We start from the raw sequence: 18,044 nt of genomic DNA, 5'->3' as shown, positions 1-18,044 counted from the left end.
GGGGTAGTACATTTGCCTTTGCCAAAGTCTTTTAAAATGACAAACAGCAAAATCTGTTTTCTTTCTCATGGTCTTGCTGAGCGCTCACATAAGACTTTGCTGTTTGTATGTCCTTTACGTAATTTTAAAGGTCCAGAAATCAAATAATAATCAGATTTTGGTATGCATGTAACTGCAGCAACAGTTAATTTAAAAAAGGCCTTCTGGTATTTAGCAATACACCAGCTGTTGCTGACTCTCTCGCTCACCTGTGGTAGGTCACCAGCATGGACAGGTTTGAGTTGTGACACACAGAACGTAGGGAGGATGCGGAGGGAAGGAGGAAGTTGAAGGCGTACTGTGGATGGTGTGATGATTTTGGTGATTTGAAGGGGCCCAAAAAGTGAGGAAAGAGTTTCCGGGAATCTGTTTTTAGCGGGAATATTTTTTGATGAAAGCCAAACTGACTGACCTGGCTGATATTGGGGAACGGGAGTGCGGTGTCTGTCAGCAGCTGTCTTCATCCTCGCCTTAGATTGGAGAAGGGCTGCTCTGGTTCTTTTCCACAGGGGCTGGTTGAAGAACCAGAGTAGCTACCTTTATCCTGGCCTCAGATTGGAGAAGGGCTGCTGTCATAGCATTGAAGGTGGTGTTGCACAGAGGGCACAGCCAGGTCCATTTCTGGGAATAGTCGAGGCTGGTACCCTAGAGAAGCTTGGAAAGGGGAAAGGCCAGTAGCAGAACTGAACAGGAAATTGTGAGAGTATTGAATCCACAGCAGGAAGGGGCTCCAAGCAGAGGGGTTAGAGGATACCACACAGCATAGCGCCGTCTCCAGGTCCTGGTTAGCACGCTCGGTTCATCCAATTGTTTGGGGGTGAAAGCTGGAGGTAAGACTCCCTGATTGGCCAAACTTGTGATGTGAATTGAGTCCCGTGGTCAGAAACTATGTCCACTGGAATTCCATGGAGTCAGAATACATGGTTGGTTGTGTGATCTGCGGTCTCCTTGGCAGTCGGGAGTTTCGGTATGGCAACAAAATGGGCGGCTTTGGAGAACCTTTGCGAGAATGATTGTGTTACCTTGAGAAGGGGGAAGACCAGTCATGAAGTAAATTTCATTTTTCTATAGCGCTTTTCTACCTTCAAGGCACTCAAAGCGCTTTACAACAAGGAAGGATACGTGAGAATGAAATTAAATCTATTGAAAAAGAGTGACCAACGAGTTTGCAGGGAATTCAAACGTGTAGTTGACTGTATGTAAGCTAAATTCTTGTGATCAGTCTAAACCAAGAAGGAATGCCCTGCCCCCTCCAACCAGTGATGCCATTCTTCCAGGGCAAGTTTAACTGCCAATAATACTCTATCCCCCACATCATAGTTACCCTCTGCTGGTGTGAGACGACATGAGAAGAAGGCGCAGGCATATAACCAATTGTGTGGGTCAAACCTTTGAAAGAGGACGGCTCCGATGGCCGTGTTTGAGGCGTCCACCTCCACAACGAACGGGCGAGAGGGATCGTGCTGACGTAGAACTCGGGCAGAGGTGAATAGGGTCTTCAGTTTCTCAAAGGTAGACTGTGCTTCTGGGGTCCAGCAGAACTGTTTGGAGGGAGAGGTGAGTTTAGTGAGGGGCGCCACGACATGGCTAAAAAAAAAAGTTAGCAAACCCAATAAACCGTTGTTTCCTGTTGTTGGGTGTAGGCCACTGAGTTACCGCCTCAATCTTCTCCGGGTTGGCTTTCACCTGTCCGCACCCCACAATGAACCCCAGAAAACTGATCTTATCCACGAGGACCTCACACTTCTCCACCTTCACGTAGAATTTGTTCTCTAGTAGTCTTTGGAGGACCTGGCACACATGGTGCTAGAGTTCCTGTGGTAATCAGAATATCGTCCAAATACACAAACACAAAACAATTGAGGAAGTCCCGTAGCACGTCATTGATTAGAGCTTGGAAGACGGCTGGAGCATTGGTTAATCCAAAAGGCATTACCAAGTATTCAAAGTGTCCCAGCGGAGTTTGGAAGGCAGTCTTCCATTTGTCCACTTCCCTTGTGCGCACTAGGTGATATGCGTTTCTAAGGTCGAGCTTAGTAAAGATGGTGGCCCCATGGAGTGGTGTGAAAGCGAAATCAAGTGGCAATGGATATTTGTTTTTAACGGTGATATTGTTGAGGCCCTTAAAGTCAATGCATGGTCGTAATGTATTATCCTTTTTGGTGACGAAGAAGAATCCAGCACCCACGGGTGAAGAGGACGGATAGATAATACCAGCGCCAAGAGAGTTCTGAATATATTGCTCCATAGTCTCCTGTTCCGGTTTGGACAGATTATAGAGGCGACTGGGAGGCAAGGGAGCACCGGGCAGGAGATCAGTAAAGCAGTCATATGGTCTGTGGGGATGAAGAGACACAGCCCCACATTTACTAAAAATGTCCCCCAAGTCATGGAATTCACTCAGCACGGAGGAGTGATCCAGCTTGTCCGGAGGGCGACTGGAGTACAAGTTGGCACCCCCTGCTGAAGACAAAGCAGATTGTAGGCAGTTCGCATGGCAAAGGGGACTCCACTCTGACACTTTTTCCCTAGCCCAGTCAGTTATGGGGTCGTGAGTTACCCGCCAGGGGTGACCCAGAATAAGCTGCGAAGTGGGAGCAGAAATTACATAGAAGCGCAAGGTTTCGCGGTGATTCCCGAACAAGACTACGGTAACCGGCTCGGTGATATGCGTAACCCTGGCCAGTAGCCTCACATTAAGAGCCAGAGCTGAGTGGTTGTCAGGTCAATGATGGCCAAGATGGGTAGGGTGACAGTTCTAATGCACAAGGCAGCATCGAGTTGAAGTCTATTATGCTTCTTCTCTGGGATGTGTTGCTGACCCACTGGTAGAACAAGCACAAGAAAGACAGGACAGACTGGGATCCTGACAGTAAATAATGTTAGATAACTTCAACTTCTGCTTCCATTATCAGGACCCACTTCATACTTATATCAACAACATACTTTTTCCTCAAATATGACATTAGATTTAATACAGAAATACAAATATAGATTCTTGTTGACAAAATGTATTTAATAAAACGCTCAATATGTAACTTTACATTTACTTTATTTAGGTTAAAGACAATTATCTTTCATGTTATTGCACTATTTTATATTAATTAGCCTAAATTATATTCATTAATAAACCACTGGATTTGTATAGTACCTTTCAAGACACCCAAAGCGCTTTACGGTGCATTATTCAATATTAGCCTTACATAGTGAATGGATCCATAAGATCTTGAAAATGAGAACACAGAAACTGTAGCAATAACAATAATTTTCAACCCTGACTTTATACCAAGAGACAATACTACTGTACTCTGACTGCATCTTTACGGACTTTAGCCAGGCTCAGTTGTAATACATGTTCTTATCACATTTTGGTGAACACATCGAAAATGAGAGGTTCCCCCTCACCTGGACCCCCCTTCTCTCCCCTTAAACACAGTATTTAGAGATCCACCTCCAGCATCCAGTCAGGACCAAATCGTGTCTTTGGCTTGGCATCAGTCCACTGTTATCTGTCACATCTGCATCTGAGCTGAGACAGATAAGACAGGGACAGTCTCCAGTCGCTGTGTTTGTGTACAGAGCATGTTGGAGTCTTTGGTCGCGTTCAACACATTTTCAGTAAATACTAATTTCATTTGGAGAGGGGAAAATATCCACAGCAGGGCACAGTGTCCCATCTCTACTGCACAACACTGATGGCATTATTTCAATGTGTTCAAACAGAGCGATAGTTCTTCTTTTGAATATCTCAGATCAAAAATACTTCACAAATAGCACAAAAAGACAAAAGAGTTAGCATAATAGCCATAATATGAGCAAAAAACGTGGGTGTTAAATTTAGAGATGAAGACATAAATACACACATCAAATGACATGAACTATTGTTTTTATACTTTGTATTGCCAATACATAAAATAGTTGTATTACTGAAGTGGTTTGAAATATATGTTATAATATATGCTCAATCCCAGCTACAATCAGTCCTTTGGCAAGACACTCCATCCACTTTCCCCACAAATGTGTTGTGACTTTCTGATTCTCAAAAAATAAAAATAAAAGTATAAGACAATTTAAATGTAAAATGAATCAACAATGTTTGTTCTTTTTTTGTTTAATGAAAAACAATAAATATTTGCATTATCATACAACTTCATTTAATTTCTAGATGTTGTTCTTTCTTTAAAAAATCACACTTCCTTATGGTTATTTTTGTTTTCTCCACTGACAGCTGATACCAGAGCAGCTACATGCCTGACAATTACAGTGAGGTTACAGCGGTTTGCATCAATGCAGCTGTCAGAGGAGCATTAGGAGTGATGTGAGACTGAGGGTTCAAGAGGCTGCGCTCACACCAAACTGTTGCAAATTGGAAAAGTTAATCCCGGGCTGCTCCAGTGAAGCTGACATACACTAGGCTTTAACTCCACAGTGAATACTTTGCTCTTTCCCATTTCCCAAGTGCCTCAGGGCTGTGCTTTGAGCTGCTAAGATCCAGATTTTTGTCTGCCTCTGCACACAGCTTTCACCATGATCATTTAGATCAATAATGCACCTTTATCACACTGCTCTCACCTGCCTCATCCACCTTTGGCTTTTAACTAAAGGAACTTTGTACAGTAGAAACGAACGCAGAACTTACAAAAAAATAAATAATAATAATAATAATAATAATAATAATTACATAAAATAAGTCAGTCAAATGCACGGCGGCCCACGTGGTCATGTGCAGTCACGTGGTCATGTGACGGAGCGAGTTCGAGCCAAAACAGCTGAAAAACACAAACCAACACGCGCTACAAGACTGTGGTTATTTAAGGCTGTGGACACAGGATGGCGCTGTTTGTCTGAATGTAATTACCAGACGGAAAGCAGAGTGCGATTTGTCAAATTAGGCCTCCGTTTTAGTTTGATTTCGCCAGTAAGGCTGAAAGCTGCGTCGCAAGTTGCGTGAGTTGGGCGCATGTGAGCACGTTACTCAGGCCTGGACATGGTGAGTAGGTGTTTTTGTCCATTAAAACTGATCTTTTCTCCCTTTATTGCTCAATTACCCATTCATTTTCTGCTTTCTCAGACTGATGTGATGTTTTGTGTCTGTTTGATGAACTCAACATTGTGTAACCATGGAGATGCTCGTGGTGCCAGCGCACTGCAGAAAATGGGATCTATCAGTGTTTCCCATAGTTACATACTGTTTGTGATGTTTAATACCACTCATTGCCTGTATTTCAGATTTAAGCAGTCTTTTTGAACAGCGTAGCAATCCAGTGAGGATTTGTTATGACAATGTTTTGTCCGTGTTCTTTTTAGACAATGGGAGAGAATGAGGGGCTATGAGGGGCCACTATTGTCTCTATATTAATGGGAAACACTGGGATCAATCACTGACTACACTATCCACAGTGACCTTTATCAAGAACAATCATTAAATTAAAATGTTATTTCTAAAGTAACTGAAAGGTTTTCCATTTCTTAAATGTGAAATATGAGGAAATATGTGGAGTAGTGTGATACCAATGCGGTAACTGATTGGTTGGATTATATTATTTTTTCCACAGATGAATTTTTCCACAAACGCCCCTGGTGACACTCAGATAATGAAAGAAAACAGTCACTTGTCTACCAAAATCGCTGTATCCCAGTTTCAGCCACCCAGGCAGAGGACAGTGCTGGGTGTCCTGAATGAGAATGATCAGCACGTATGGTCCCATAACCCGGTAAAATACAACAACCCCAAATAAACCATGTCCTAGCCTTATTTGTATTATCATAGCATATTTCCCCACAGGGCAGTCAGCTGTCCAGGCACAGCTCGTTCACTGACAGCACTCAGCTTACATTTCTTAGCTGCACCTCCAGCTCCAGCTACGACATCTATGTGGAGGAGGCTTGTGAGATTGTGCTGGCTGCCTCTGGACAGGAAGTAGTGTCAAACAATTATCACTGTGGCGATCAAACTGAAGCTCTGAAGAACGAAGATGCAAGACTTCTGCTGGAGCTGAGTACAAGTAATTTTGTCTTTGTTTTATCATCATTTGGCAAAGATGTACCCCTTATCTTTAGGGCTTACTGTGCCTCATAATAACCCCCTCCCCTAAATTAAAATGAAAGCAGCTTTTGAACCTTTTGGCTCTTGGTGAAGCTCACAAGATACAGTTTTAGACTCTGCTAGATAGATTTACTGTAACGATTAACATTTCATGTACAAGTTTCAAAGTTGAAAATGAGAATTATGGACCTATTAAGTAAAAAGTCCAGGAAGATACTGAAAAGTTGATTAAAGTTTAATTAAATCACATTAAATTGCTTTAATTTGCTGTTGGTATAGGCCTGCATGCTTGTATTGATGCTTATGTTGTTGGTATAGGCCTACATGCTTATATTGATGCATCATTGAAATTAATAAAATCATTAATACAAATTTGAACATGTATCATCACTGTTAAACAAAATCAAGTAAATGTATATTGATGAATGTTGTTGTTCTTTTTTCCAGGTTCTTGCCAGAAAATGCAATCTGAACACAATGAGTCCCATATGTCAGAAGTTCAGTGCCGTTCAGAGTATGACGAGGACATCTACTGGCATCTAAGACAAAATGAGGTATGTAATGAGTATTTGGATGATTCACATTTATTATGTTTTTTAAGAGCTTTTTACTATAGTCTTTTCACTCTCTTTTTTGCTTGACAAATATCTTTCTTCTGCTCATTGTCTGGGTATTTGTGGACTAGTAGGCTTTCCATGGTATACATTTACTTTTCTTACCTTTTTGCTCCAATTCTTTCAAACTAACATTTAAAACCAGTTAAATACTGCATCTGCATACTACACATCATGTTCACACTATAATACATTTTCTGCTTTGTCTTTTCTGTCAGGTTCAATTGCGGCCTCTGTATAACTACTTGGAGAAGCACCCGGAGATCACTAGTGGCATGCGTGTCATCCTGGTGGACTGGCTGGTGGAGGTGGCACAAGAGTACAAACTTCGCTCAGAGACACTGTACCTTGCTGTCAACTACCTGGACCGCTTCCTCTCTGACACTGCGTTTATCAAACGGGGAAAGCTGCAGCTGGTTGGCACAGCAGCGTTAATGATCGCTGCGTAAGAAAAACATCATGTACAGCTTTGGATACAAGTAAGAGCCCACTGCAGTTTTAGTCAGTCCCTCTTTCTGGGTCTGGCAGCCCATCCAGGCCAATGTTTAATTCACACCAGTCAAAAAGCCTCACCTTTGCCAAGCCACATGGCTGAAATAATTTGAGAGCACGTTTCAGAAAAGAGTTCAGGGTTATGATAGCAAATAAGTATGTTGAATTGAATTGGGTTTTTTCTTTAATTGTAGAGGCTTCAATAATACAATAAAACTTCCCTTAAAAGTTTCACTTATATCTGTTCAGAAAGGGTTTAATTCAGCAAATAAACATATGGCAAATTGATGAATGATCTATACTTCAACTTGATGACTCTTGGATACAGGATAGATCTTAGGATCTTGCAGTGGTTTCTAACTTTTTGAGCTGTACTTTTGAAAGCAATTTTTTTTTTCATAGACAATTAGGTATTTATTTTTTATATTTTTCATATTGAAGCAAATATGAAGAGATTTTTCCTCCCGAGCTGAATGAGTTTGTGTACATTACGGACAGCACGTACACTAAAAGACAATTGATTCAAATGGAGTACATTCTTCTAAAAGTACTCACTTTTAAGATGACAGCTGCGACTGCAAAACTATTTCTTCGCCAATTCCTGGTAGTGCAACCAGTCGATGCTACCACAGCGAATCTTGCCATGGTGAGTGGAAGTGCAACTCATCTGTTGTTAGAGAAGAGGTCAAACTATTTTCTGTTTTTACTTTTTGTGTATTTTAGTATGTGTCAGAATTAAGCCTGCTGGAGATGGATCCATTTCTTCAGTATAGGCCGTCCATAGTGGCAGCCTCAGCCTACTGCTTAGCCAATTACACAGTGTCCAGATCTCTATGGGTGAGTTCAACTGGATTACTACACTATGGCTGTTGTGAAGGTCATATCATAAACCAATCACTTCTTCTATTTTAGCCAAGTGCATTGCAAGCTTTTGCTGGCTACACTTTATCCGACATTGAAGACTGTCTGATTGACCTTCATAATTTCTACTTAAAGGCAGAGAGCCTTCCTCATCAGGCCATAAGGGACAAATACAGGAGCTCAAAGTAGGCCTCTGCTGCTGACTCATCTGTATGTCACTTTGCCATCAGTCAGTGTCTGTTTGTTTGTCTACTTCAGGTATTGTCAAGTGTCACTGATAACTGCACCTGCCACTCTGCTTTTCCAATAATCCATCGCTCTGCTTCCAAGCTTCAGGATAATGAAAGAAGACCTAGTTACACATTGGGCACTCCCACAGAAATGACATGTGTTGAAAAATGGCCTTATGGCAAGTTTGAATCATCTAAAAACTTCAATATGACGTATGATGTTGCAAAAAAAACAAACAAGTTTTCTATAATGGGATAATAAAGGACCAAATCTTATTTGGCATAGTATTAAATAAAATATACAGTCAATCGTGCGATCATTTCCAATGTCATTATTTTTGGTATATTTAAAAAGCAGCGCGTAAAAGCATTATGTTATTGTTATATCTGTGGCCAGAACACATACGTGTTTTATTTACAAGAGTTTATACTCTGCTAAATAGAGACTGACAGTAAAGCCCAGTTTACATAGTGACGCAGTAATAACAGGCTCTGTGCCGTGTCTGTACAGGTCAAACCTGCTTGTTCATATTTCTCGTTTGGCAGCAGCCAGCAGCGCAGGACACATTACACAGATAGTTTTCATTGTTACTAGTGTTCCACAGGTGAGAGCTTTATTTACACCTGAAAGTCACATGGTTTCCCTCACGCTGGGTGCGGGACTCGTGCGGTTCCTGTAAGACTCCGACACTCAGTCACTTAAATCACTGCGCCCTGCCACACTGAGGAGTGCACGAGTCCAGGTGAGGCACGGGTCTATTGTTCCATTGTTCAGGTCATCAGGCTGTATGTGTGTTATCGCGTGAACCGTGGTTTTGATCAAAGACGCACCGCAGTTGTAGCAGTTGATGTAGAAGTGACCCGCTCAAAGACCCGGACACGTGGACCAGGAGCAACGCACCTTGGACACTGGTCAGTCAACACATTCTTATTTCTGTTTTACTTCTATTTCATTTTTGATTTAATATGTTAGGTTTAATAGAATTAAATAGTGACTTGTTATACTAACATTGTCTAAGCTCTCAACATGGCCAATGAACATGAAATACTAGTCTCTGGAGATTACAGCACCTTCAGATATGATCATTTGATTTGAATCACATACTCCATAAGAGTAAAAAATGTTTTATTTATATATATATATATATATATATATATATATATATATATATATATATATATATATATATATATATATATATATATATATATATATATATATATATATATAATGTATGTAGTTATCTTGATAAAAGAATGGTGCTGATTATTGGCCAGCAGTTGTCATTTGAATCAATATCCTATGTATTTTATAGAAAGTATGGAAAGTACTTCTCCGTACAGTTGAATAATGTAGTGGAATAGAAGAACATATACCTGTCTTTATATGTAGTGAAAGAAAAGTATGAACCTCAAAAGTACAGTACTTTTATTTTGTTACTTTCCATCCCTGGTTAAACAGTTTCATGCTTTAACCATAATTTAAATTTTGAGACAGACACCAGTAAGCTGCTGAAGATGAGTGATCCAGCAGAGTTCCTACTGATCAGAGATCAGTACGAGTTGGCCTTCCACATTCTGGAGCGCGGGCTGTCAGCAGAAGAGGCTGGTCACAAATCAGACGCACTGTTATATTACAGAAAATGCCTACAACATCTAAACCAAGGTGTCGGGGTCCCCACAGAGGGGGACAAGTTCCAGGGACAGTGCTGGGACAATGCCCGGCAGGTCCAGCAGAAGATGAGGAGCACTATACAGACGGTCACCTCTCGCATGTACGAGCTGGAGACGTCTCAGGAGGTGACAGCAGACCAGAGGAGCAGACTGTTGATGAATCTGCCCCAAAACTGTTACCCAGATCTGGGTCCATACAGCCAGCCTCCAAACAGCTCCCTCCTTCATCTGTACCCCTCTGTACCTGCCACCAACCACGGCACCAGCCCAGTGCCCCCTCCCAGGCCTCCCTCTCCCAGTGTCCCTAAACAGTCTGCTACAGCTCATCCTGCTACAGCCATGTCTAATCCTGCAGACCAACCACCAGCCTATACCCCACGGCCCACAGTCCAACACAGTCTCTACTATGATGCTAATAACAGACTTGTGGCAGTGGCAACAAATGAAAGGGAACTTATTCACATTCCCGCGGGGGTGCAGATGTTTTTTGTGGCACCGAATGGCCAGGTGAGCTCGCTGTTTTCCCCTGGATTTCTACGTATTTTTACCATGGATTCAAAGGAAACGGACTCCGAACAACCTTCAGCATTTTTACATGTAAGTGTCACTCACACATAGTAGGTGGAGGCACAGAAACTTTTGGGTGTGTATGTGAAATGTTATAGACATGACTTAGTAATAAGTAAGGTGTACACACACAAGCTTTTGACAAGAGCTGCTTACTTGTATGTTTTTTTTTTGTTATTACTTTTAATTTGTAATTGAGATGAATTGAATTAGTAAACTTTATGTGTTATAAAAGTATGCTAAGTCTTTTCACTGTAACTTCATTGGTGTGCGCTGTATTTGTGGTCAGCTCACATTTCCTCAGATAAATGTTGATTGATTTTGCTATAACAATAGTTCTTTCTGTCCTGTTACAAAGGTTGTATTCTCAATGACTGTCTGCTGCTGTGCAACCCATGACTGTTGTTTCCACCATGTGCCCATTCTGATCTTTTGTTTTGGTGCCAGACAATGGTCCTATTAACAGATGACTTTGCACTTCTCTTGTGGCCCGGCACTGACCAGCATACCAATGGGCAATGGCAGCATGTGGAAATACAAACATTCTTTATATATATTTCAAATTGTATGCAGATGTTAATCATTTATTCATTACACATTTTTGATATCACAACAAGAGTCTTATGATATTGTTAATTTGATTTGAAAATTCAAATCTGTTGGAACAAATTATAAACAGGCCTAGTTGAAGTGAAACTTTCAGTATTCAGCATTTCAGATTCATTGCTTAATTGAAAACATTTGATCTGAATAGAAACACTTTGAGGTTCACCGTATACCAAGCGCACATGTATTTATACTTTGCATATGATTGAAGCAAGATGTAAATTCATAGCAAACATATATTTAAAACCAATTTGTTTTTCCAGGTGTGTGAATGGCTGTATCCTCTGACTCATGACACTCCCGTGCTTTTGGCTAACTCTGGGATCTACATGTTCCCTGACACTTTGACCACAGTCCCGGGGACGTTTGTGGGTATTGTGCTCTCCTCTGATCTACCCACTGCAGACCAAGAGCTGTTTCAGGATGTCCTGGCACAGATTGTTGAATTCAGGATTCAGGTCAGTGTCAAATGTCTAAAAAAGGAAAGCACATAAACTGGCTTGTTATTTAAATACATTATTGATGCAAACTATGTTCTTAACCTTTAGTTCAAAAAAAAAAAAGAAAAAAAAAAGTGACCTTTATAAAATTGAGCTACTTTCAATCAAAAAGGCGGGGGTTGGCGGGGTTGTACTATAACACCAAATTTATTAGCCACATCAACTACGTAATAATAGAGTAATGTGGAGCATGATGATGCACTGCACTTAAACATCCCGCTTTATTTCAGGACCCAGAAGGGATTGATTCAGAGGTGATAAACCTGAGCCAGAAAGTCCCTCTTCTTCCACCTCGACCGGGAGCAAAAAATGAAGAGGAAGTAAAACCACCTCTTCCCAAATGGAGTGAGAAGATGGCCGAACGTATTCTGCATGGTGTGTTTGCAACAGTAAAGTCTTTTTTACACTCTTTTGAACTAAAGTTCAAGCCTTTAGTGATATTTTATTTTATTTAAACACATTTTGGTGTTTGTTTTTTATGCGAAAGAAAAAAGTGGACAAGTATTACAGTAAGACTTAGATCTCTTTCTGTATTGGATATCTTACTATTGAGACCATTTTTAAATGTGACCAGTAGAGGGGGCATTTATGCAATGTAGCTACACTTGTTATTAACTTTTTCAGTACCATATAATGTAGTTACTACAGGTCTACAACTCCAATTTTATTTCTTTAGGAGCAACCTGGCTAAGTGAAGAATTCATAAAAGGAGCAGACGCTACAAGTCGGGCCATTCATAGGTCTGGGTTTAAGATCCGCGATAGGATTACACCGGAGGAAACCCCTTCAGAGGTCAGCCCTAAAGTCACAAAAGGACTGGAGGCCGCCCAGACTGCCACAGGGGGAGCTGTGCGATTCAGTAAGTTTTTAGGTAAGTACAGTACTTTTCACTGTAATTTACACAACATAGTTGATTGTGCAGTGTAATATTTGGTTCTTAATGTGCATTTCTTTTTACAGTTGATGGAGTAAGTACAGTAGCAGGGCATGTAGCAGATAAAGTGGTGCCGCATGTGAAGAAACATGGATCCAAGTTGGTCCCAGAATCATTAAAAAGCAAAGATGGTCGTCCTTCTAAACTTGATGGAGCCAAGCATGTTGCTGCCAGTAGTGTACAAGGTATTTCAAATAGGCACATTGTTGTCTTATTAAATTAAAATACTTTGCATAGATTCACAATTCACATTGGTCTATACAATCTTTTAAACAATAAAACCAGGTTTCAGTACACTCTGGTCAAGTCTGGAAGCGGGTGCAAAACTTGTTGGAAAAAGTGTAACCGCAGAGACAGTAACAACAGTGAAATACAAGTAAGTTCTTTACAAATGTAGGAATAGACTGAAGGTAAACTGGAACCAGTTAAACTTATTAACTTCTTCTTGATATTTTGTTGAATGGATTGGCTTTAATTTCTAATGTCTTTCAGGTTTAAGGGCTTAGAGAATCTGCTAAACAAATCCAATGCCACTTGATGCACTGGGAAACGGGCAAATATCTGACTTACGCCTTCTTACATATTCTTTTTCTTTACTCATGATCAAGTCATTAAAATTATTGTGAAATATTTAACAAATAACATATTCAATTTTTAACAATATATTGTGCGTGCAATGATCTTTTTGACTTGGTGATGTTTAATTGTGGTGGGTGCCTTTTTCTTTCTCTGTTCTTGTATGCTTTGACATTGATGCTTGGGATAATATCAGTCTTCTTTGCTAACTGGTAATAAATATTCTTAAAAAGGATGACTACTATTTCTTAAAGGTGTTTTACCAATATTGCATTCATCAATTTAACACTTTTCACAATTTCAAATTGTAACATTTTAAAATGACATTACTCCGTATGACAAAGGTATGGCATGGATGCTGGAGAAGCCACAGATACTGCTTTGAAATCAGTGATCAATATTGGAGTGACTGCTTATAACATTGACAACCTGGGAATCAAAGCCATCATGAAGACTGCTGGAAAAACGACAGCAAAAGCCATGGTGGTAAAAAAAGATGGAAAAGAGTTAGAATGGACAAAAACACAGAGTCCTCAGACAGAGACTGAAGCAAAAGACACACAAACAAAGTTAGAGGAGGAGGAGGAAAACAAATAAGTGTATGTGATTGTGATTAGTTTAATGTGATTGTATTATGTTGATGTAAATGTTGTAGACTGACGCACAACACATTTATATGTTGTTTACAATTTTATTATAAGCAAATGGTTAACGGGCTTAAAACTATGGACTAATAGACCCCCGAGGGGAATTCATTAATATTAGATTTTCTCCGGAGTACATTTTACATGCTTAAGAATGTTTTTTGGAGTGTGATTATGGATTATAGTATAATGAAATATAATATTCATGTCAAAACGCATGACATGTCTGTATAAGTATGTATGTACTGTACAGTCCTCACAGTTTGAGGTAAAGCTCAGGGGGAACTCGAAACAAAACAGGATGTGACCACATAACTGCAAAAGAAATAAACAAAATAGAGGAAAGGGCTCCCTTTCGTAAATGTGATTGGTTAATTTCTGTATGCATATAAAAATAAAAAAATTAAACAATTATTAGACGAAGCTGCTTTATTTATATATCTCTACCCACTTCCGCTTTTATCGGAAGTTCACGTCTCCATGGAAACGCTAAGTCCCAAACTTCTTTTGTACAGCACACGAGTTTACGTCAGATTTTTCAGAAACATGACCGGAGGTAATGAGTACCACAAATACGACATGGCCCGGCTGCACGCAGAGCTGGAGCAGGAGAGGGAAGTTAAGTAAGATTATTTGATTGTAGTTTATTCATATTTACATTGTTTCTGTGGTGGAAATGTTAGAGTTTTGTTTGGGTCTCAGAGAAATGCTGGAGGAGTCTGTGTCGGACCTAAGGAGCACACTGTGTGAGCTGCAAGAAAGACTACACAGTGTTGATGGAGAGGGTAAGTGCACTTTATAGATGGAATATAAGCTGCTAAGTGAGGTTACAATACAATGCATGAGACAGTAACTGGAGTAAATGTATAGCTCCCTCTCATTCCTCATGTAAACAAAGAGGAAAATGTTCCAATGTAAGTTTTGTGTTGACCATCTCCATTTTCTAGGTAATGAATGGAAGACAAGGTATGAAACACAAGTAGAGCTTAATGGACAATTAAAACGACAAATCTCTCTCATAAAGGAGAGATTAGAAGACCTACGTGGAAATCCTATAGGTAAGATCAAGTATTTTAAGCGTTTTCTGAATCTGTCATTTGCTCTATAATAGTAGTATCTGTGATTGTCTGAGTCTTGTGTGTTGTTCTTTTCTAGATCGTTTAGCCTCCATACGTTCTTATGATGAAATGTCAATTGTAAGTATAAACTTACATTTCGAACCTTTTAAAGTTTACTGTACTAATCCATGTATTTACATTTTTGTTTTTAAACTTGTTATTTTGAAAACACACCAGTAGAGGGAGGTAGACACACACTATCACCTACCAGAGTTGCACTGACAGGAGCAATGCTGCCAGCTGCTCTGTCCAGTCCATGGCTTGTGAGAAGCTGAGTAAACCCGACTTTAATCAGTGCACTGTAATCACAGGATTACAAACCATGGAAGAGTAATGCATACTAATTACAATGCTTCTTTAACACTACACACGCTACAGGCACAGGCCATTTAAGCCAAAGGGACCACAGCCAAATCACAAATTACAGTTGTACCTGATGGAATGATCACTGCATTTTAAGTCATGCATCGAGGGAGCACTATGTGATTATGTCTACCACTTGCTTGTCTCATGGAGATGTCATTACTTTGCCCAAAATGTTCCACTGTCTAGCATTATATTTATCAATTATGCTATTACTCAATTACAGGTGTTTTCTTACTCAGAAGAACTTGAAAAATACACATCCTTTCTGTGAACAGGGTCACATCTCCATAGATCTGACGAGTAACTTCTCCTTGAAAACAATATATATATAACAATACATATTTCCTTAGGACCTCTTCTGGTTTACATCATCTTGTGGTAATCCATGGAGCTCACCCATCACTAAACTACATTTAGTTTTGTTCATATTCCTGCAGTAGTAGTATCAAAAGAGTCCTTGTGCCCTCTGCTAGTTATACATTTTCAAAAGTGAGGAAATTTCATTTGTTCTACATACATATGTTCAATATTTAGTGTGCATATGCAATACCAGCGAAGGTGTTTAGATAAGATAGATAGATAAGATTAATGCCTCAATAGCAGAGTTGGACATAGAAAGTCTATGTAGGGAGCCTGTTGAAGCCTGAGGCAGGAGTAACAGATGCTCATTAATTTATCTACAAAGTGACCATGAAATTCTGGACTATTGGAGGCTCAGATAAAGTGTGCTATAGACTTACACAGTTATAAACACAGAAGGATAATTAACACACACCTTTAATTAAAATAGTGTCACCACAATGGAAGACTTTGAAGATGTGTTAGGGTACATTTATGTTTTGCAGGATTTGAATACTGAACCTTTCCTAGATTTTTATCTCATTGTTAAGAATCTTGTGAAATAATAAAATCTTTGTCTTCAGGAAACACTGAGGCAAAGGCTGAAGCTTCTGACCAATGACAAATCAGACCTCCAGACTCAGCTGAAAGACTGTCGACACCAAATTGAACTAGAGGGGAAGGTAGATGATTTAAGATTTCATTAGTTTCTGCTGTTACTATTCAAAGCATTTCTAACCTTTGTCCACCATGGTTTTAGATTATATAGCCACTTCTTTGTTTATTGTTCCCTTGAAACAAACAGAACGTGTGCGAAAGAATATGTGGCACGTGCAGCTGTAATCCTAATCTGCAGCTCGTTAACACTGAAGACCTTCTCAAATATGTGCAGCACCCCCACCTTAAACAAGAGCAGACAGATTATTGCTGCTGATAAAACAATCATAATCCCTAGATCCAAGCGTGTAACTGGATATTGTGTGGTGTGTTTCTAATCCCAGGCATTTCATAAAACCAATGATGAGAGGCGTGCGTATCTGTCTGAAATAGCAAAGGTAAGTAGCCAAGGAAATTATACGAAATTACTCACCCTCTACATTTGCTATTAGAGCTGCCACGATATTATAATTTCAAGATCAGTTTTGATACTATGGAAAAAGGTTTACATTTAATTTTGATACCACAATGAAAGAGAAACATATTTTAATAGATAAGTACAACAATACATTAGTCCTATAAAGCTCCAATAGCGTTTAGCATCCTCATAACTGAATCACATTTTCCATAATGTTGTCAATACTGTATCGTACTAGTATCTTTAATTTTGAATATGTGGTCTTATACTATACTTATGATAAAAGTCAAGACAGTTCTTAAACTTTTTTCTGTATTTTCAGTAGCTTTTTCTATATTGATACCTGCCAAAATCTCCATATTATTATTCCCAAAAGAAGACGCATCCTACCTAAAACTATAAGAATAAGCCATGCTAGATTGTTGATATGGTCGCCAAAAAGAAAAAAGCTAAAAGAACTGAGCCAGAAACTATTTATTACTTATCAATAAATATTGCAAAGCTGACATGGTATTTGGGGATAGTTGTGCAGAGGTTGCCGATTCTTGCTCTACATCATCTCTCTGAGGCCTACTTATAATTTCTCATTCATCTTTTTCTGCTGTTATGTAATAAGTGCATGTTGAGCCAGAAAGGGAGTCAAGGGCATTCAGCTATACATTTCACTTGTGGTATATTAAAATTTGTCTGAGAACAACTCTGTATCCCATAACCTTTATAATAGTTTTTTTTTTTTATTATTATTATTAAAAAATGTGTCAGACGTGGGTTGGGTCAGTTCAAATATTTACTGTATTAGTTACTGTTTATATGTAATAATTCATATTTACAGTTGTCCTCAACACTTGAAGTCCAAAGAAAACAGTACACCACCCAACCACATAGACCAGTCAAAAGCAAACAGAGGTGAGGAAACGACACATTTGTATGAGAGAATTTAGGATAAAAAATGTTCTGTGTGGATGTCTTAAGATTAGAATTGTTATTAAAGAGAACTGGAATGGGTGCAGTGGTATACATATAATACTGTATTTTACATTTGCTTAAACTTATCTGGATATAGTGCTATTCATGAATTTTGCCCTACAAAGACTTCTATGTAGTTGATGCACCTTGTTAGAATAATAACAATTGTGGTAAAATAAACCTGCTTGAATTCAAAGCATTATTTATTCATTCTCATGGGTGTCTCTTTGAAAACAGAGTGAAGCCGAGCAGCCGGAGAGTAGAGCCAGAGGGGCCTGGAGGTGATGTGGGCGGAGCCACAGCCACAGGAGTGACAGCTGATAGGAGAAAAGAGAAGAAGTCTCAGAGGGGGAGCAGGTTACCAATGCTCAAACACTACCTGAAACACTAGCCCCAA

At 39.6% G+C, this 18,044-nt stretch overlaps 3 protein-coding genes across 4 annotated transcripts; all 3 read left to right on the top strand.

The window, feature by feature from the left end:
* Nucleotides 1–4,896: 4,896 nt before the first annotated feature.
* On the top strand, nt 4,897–8,596 carry ccna1 (cyclin A1). Its single transcript, XM_033977849.2, has 9 exons — nt 4,897–5,029; nt 5,595–5,753; nt 5,825–6,044; nt 6,533–6,639; nt 6,918–7,144; nt 7,633–7,837; nt 7,915–8,028; nt 8,104–8,237; nt 8,311–8,596. Exons 1-9 carry the CDS (start codon nt 5,027–5,029, stop codon nt 8,360–8,362), a joined length of 1,221 nt encoding a protein of 406 aa, XP_033833740.2. The 5' UTR covers nt 4,897–5,026; the 3' UTR covers nt 8,363–8,596.
* A 530-nt stretch (nt 8,597–9,126) lies between these two features.
* sparta (spartin a) lies at nt 9,127–14,173 on the top strand. Of its 2 annotated transcripts, none has more exons than XM_055226480.1 (8): nt 9,127–9,194; nt 9,781–10,553; nt 11,393–11,587; nt 11,860–12,004; nt 12,306–12,500; nt 12,590–12,748; nt 12,849–12,939; nt 13,484–14,173. In XM_055226480.1, the coding sequence occupies exons 2-8, from the start codon at nt 9,801–9,803 to the stop codon at nt 13,734–13,736; spliced, it is 1,791 nt and encodes a 596-aa protein (XP_055082455.1). In that variant the 5' UTR covers nt 9,127–9,194; nt 9,781–9,800; the 3' UTR covers nt 13,737–14,173. The 2 variants fall into 2 exon arrangements, with proteins under 2 accessions (XP_055082455.1, XP_033834359.1); XM_033978468.2 differs by having other exon boundaries at nt 9,147–9,194; nt 13,056–13,624.
* Nucleotides 14,174–14,329: 156 nt separating this feature from the next.
* Nucleotides 14,330–18,044, top strand: ccdc169 (coiled-coil domain containing 169). Its single transcript, XM_033977848.2, has 8 exons — nt 14,330–14,406; nt 14,486–14,568; nt 14,731–14,841; nt 14,939–14,979; nt 16,191–16,289; nt 16,608–16,661; nt 17,514–17,587; nt 17,885–18,044. Exons 1-8 carry the CDS (start codon nt 14,330–14,332, stop codon nt 18,036–18,038), a joined length of 693 nt encoding a protein of 230 aa, XP_033833739.1. The 3' UTR covers nt 18,039–18,044.

Source organism: Periophthalmus magnuspinnatus, chromosome 14 (assembly GCF_009829125.3).
Source record: "Periophthalmus magnuspinnatus isolate fPerMag1 chromosome 14, fPerMag1.2.pri, whole genome shotgun sequence".
NCBI classification, from domain to species: Eukaryota; Metazoa; Chordata; class Actinopteri; order Gobiiformes; family Gobiidae; genus Periophthalmus; species Periophthalmus magnuspinnatus.
The sequence above is the reverse complement of the archived record's forward strand: the minus strand, read 5'-3'. Positions and strand labels throughout refer to the sequence as shown.

Bases quoted from the DNA above. Each gene is read 5' to 3' on its own strand.
- ccna1 (XM_033977849.2), top strand. The intron at 6,045-6,532 runs GTAATTTTGTCT...TCTTTTTTCCAG, and splicing joins TCTGCTGGAGCTGAGTACAA to GTTCTTGCCAGAAAATGCAA. The intron at 6,640-6,917 runs GTATGTAATGAG...CTTTTCTGTCAG, and splicing joins GGCATCTAAGACAAAATGAG to GTTCAATTGCGGCCTCTGTA.
- sparta (XM_055226480.1), top strand. From the start codon at position 9,801: ATGAGTGATCCAGCAGAGTTCCTACTGATCAGAGATCAGTACGAGTTG. The intron at 12,501-12,589 runs GTAAGTACAGTA...TTCTTTTTACAG, and splicing joins GCGATTCAGTAAGTTTTTAG to TTGATGGAGTAAGTACAGTA. The intron at 12,749-12,848 runs GTATTTCAAATA...CAATAAAACCAG, and splicing joins TGCTGCCAGTAGTGTACAAG to GTTTCAGTACACTCTGGTCA.
- ccdc169 (XM_033977848.2), top strand. From the start codon at position 14,330: ATGACCGGAGGTAATGAGTACCACAAATACGACATGGCCCGGCTGCAC. The intron at 14,842-14,938 runs GTAAGATCAAGT...GTTCTTTTCTAG, and splicing joins CCTACGTGGAAATCCTATAG to ATCGTTTAGCCTCCATACGT. The intron at 16,662-17,513 runs GTAAGTAGCCAA...TCATATTTACAG, and splicing joins ATCTGTCTGAAATAGCAAAG to TTGTCCTCAACACTTGAAGT.